We start from the raw sequence: 2,419 nt of genomic DNA, 5'->3' as shown, positions 1-2,419 counted from the left end.
GTCCCCACTGGATGCTACAAATGCCTCGTTTGTAATGGGTTTTATTGGATTTGTCTCATTGCACTGGGACACAGCATCACAGTATGGTAGGGGCGTAATATTTCCGTCACACGCTTGAGGTATTTGGCCAATCACAACGCACTGGATAGCTGGCCAATCAGAGCACACCTCGCTTTTCAGAACGATGAGCTTTGTAAAAATCGACGCGTTTCAGAAAGGCGGGGCATAGAGGAGAAACAATAATGTACAGTATGTGGAAAATAATGTGTTTTTTGTACCTTAAACCGCATAAACACATTTCATCACACCAAATACACAAAATAATGTTCTTTTTTTAGCAACGTCATATGACCCCTTTAAGCATGTCCCACTCTATACTTTCTCATTCATCCATGTTTCTTTGTCGCTCTAATGCAGTGGTCTCAAACTTAATTCCTGGAGGGCCACAGCTCTGCAGAGTTTAGCTCCAACCATCTCCAAATCACACCTGCTTGGAAGTTTCTAGTAATCCTGAAGACCTTGATTATCTGGATCAGGTGTGTTTGATTAGGGTTGGAGCTAAACTGTGCAGAGCTGTGGCCCTCCAGGAATTGAGTTTAATGCTCTAATGTGTTAATATAACCTCAAAAAAGTCCAGCTAGCTGAAAGCTGTGCAGATATTTTTTACATATGGACATAATCAGGAATGGTTTGTTGTTTGATCATTACATTTATGAAGCAATTACAAATAGGAAATGTATTTCCTAATTTCTCCATTACCGAAAACAGGTCCAATAATGTCAGAGTTTCTCGATAATACGGTCTTTCATAATTTAGTAATTTCATAGTTTAGTTTGTTGCATTCCTCATTTGTAAGGCACTTTGGTTAAAAGTGTGTTAAATTAATAAATGTAAATTATATTCATTGGGAAGTCAAGAACATCCACTGTCACCATACACCACAGTCATGTGTTGTTTTTATAATATTAATGATGACTTAATTAAATAATGCCATTTTTTTTCTCTTTTGTGCAGACTTCTCTCTGAACTTGAGTGTCCTTCTTGGTGGCCTTTTGGCAAACTGCCATGGAAGAGCCACCAGGAGGCCAAGTCTGAGGCAGCGGCCAAAGCGGCCTGTACTAAAGGTTCGGCCAAGGGACACAAAGTCATAACCAGCATTCCAGCTATCGTCTCCCATGTTGGAAGCTCTGGAATCATGAAACCAGGTAGCCTGATCGTGTTGGTCTCCTCTCTGGAGGTTCGAGATGCAAACGGACAGCTCCTCCATTGCTTTGAGAAGGAAGAGGTGGATGATGTCTATGTGCACAGCCCCTACGAGATCAGTGTTCGCCAGCGCTTCATCGGAAAACCTGACATCTGTTTCCGAATTCTCTCTGCCAGAATGACTGAAGCTTTTTCTGTACTGGAGATGCAGTATAAGAAGAAAGTTGAGATCACGCGTGACTATGCAGCATTTCAGGCAACTTTGGCGACCACACCAGGAAGCCCAGAAGGTGGAGGAAATATTTGGAGTGCAGGTACTTATTTGAACGGTCTTATTTCATTGTTAGAACTTCAATGCCAGCTTTTAATCTAAACAAAAGTAGATTATATGACAGCAGACATAACTTGAGATGCATGACTTAAAATAATAGCTCTCTGCAAAGTCCTCAGGCACACCAAAATGTATACTTCTATTAGTCAAGGATGCATTGATTAAACTGATCAAATATTACAAAAACAATGACAGTTTTTAATTCTAATGTTGCATTCTTCAAGCTTGCAAATAATGATCTTTCATTTGCAGCTTACCAGAAAATCTTAGATTCTTTGCACATTGTATTCTTTTTTTTCTTTTTTCTTGCCGTTCCATCTCAACCCATCCAAACGCACTCCCAAAACTTTGCATGGTATCCTTAGCAGCATGAAAAATAAGACTTCTATTAAAATTATGAATGGGTTATGTATCGAAAGAGAGCAAAGTTATATACAGAAACTGAGCTAAGAGTAGGCCTGGGCGATAAAACGGTATCGATATTTATCGACGGTACACCTTCTTCGATATCGATAGAAAAATGTTCGATATAGTGCACGATATAGGCACGTGCTCTGAGTGACGCAGACAGCACACACAAACACGAACACATGCTGAAATGAGTGCTGTGCCTGCCTGTGATGAGGAGATTGTTAATAAAGAATGAATATTAGTCGAATGTAAAATAAACATTTGCATTTGAATGTTAGGTGTGCATCAGGGAGCGTCATCAGTGGCGCGCGTGATGCGGTGATGTAAGTGATGTTGTTGCATTTTAATGTTTTGTTAGTCTAGCCCCCGAGACGCGCCGCTGCTGCGTTATTCATTCAAAATATTAGAGAAATATAGAAGCTCAATGCAGAGAAGATCTTGAATAGGTTAAAACCAAAACCAAGCCCTTCACAC

The 2,419-nt window shown here is 40.2% G+C and overlaps 1 protein-coding gene across 2 annotated transcripts in view; it reads left to right on the top strand.

Moving 5' to 3' along the window:
- LOC107661893 (synaptosomal-associated protein 47-like) overlaps nt 1-2,419 on the top strand; it is an 18,475-nt gene that overhangs the window by 2,212 nt on the left and 13,844 nt on the right. For both annotated transcript variants that reach the window (XM_016451683.1, XM_016451681.1), the window contains exon 3: nt 1,015-1,517. In XM_016451683.1, coding sequence (XP_016307169.1) covers nt 1,015-1,517 — 503 coding nt within the window. The remainder of the gene's footprint in view (nt 1-1,014; nt 1,518-2,419) is intronic.

The sequence above is a fragment of the Sinocyclocheilus anshuiensis genome, unplaced genomic scaffold, assembly GCF_001515605.1.
Source record: "Sinocyclocheilus anshuiensis isolate Anshui unplaced genomic scaffold, SAMN03320099.WGS_v1.1 scaffold723, whole genome shotgun sequence".
NCBI lineage: Eukaryota > Metazoa > Chordata > Actinopteri > Cypriniformes > Cyprinidae > Sinocyclocheilus > Sinocyclocheilus anshuiensis.
The sequence above is the reverse complement of the archived record's forward strand: the minus strand, read 5'-3'. Positions and strand labels throughout refer to the sequence as shown.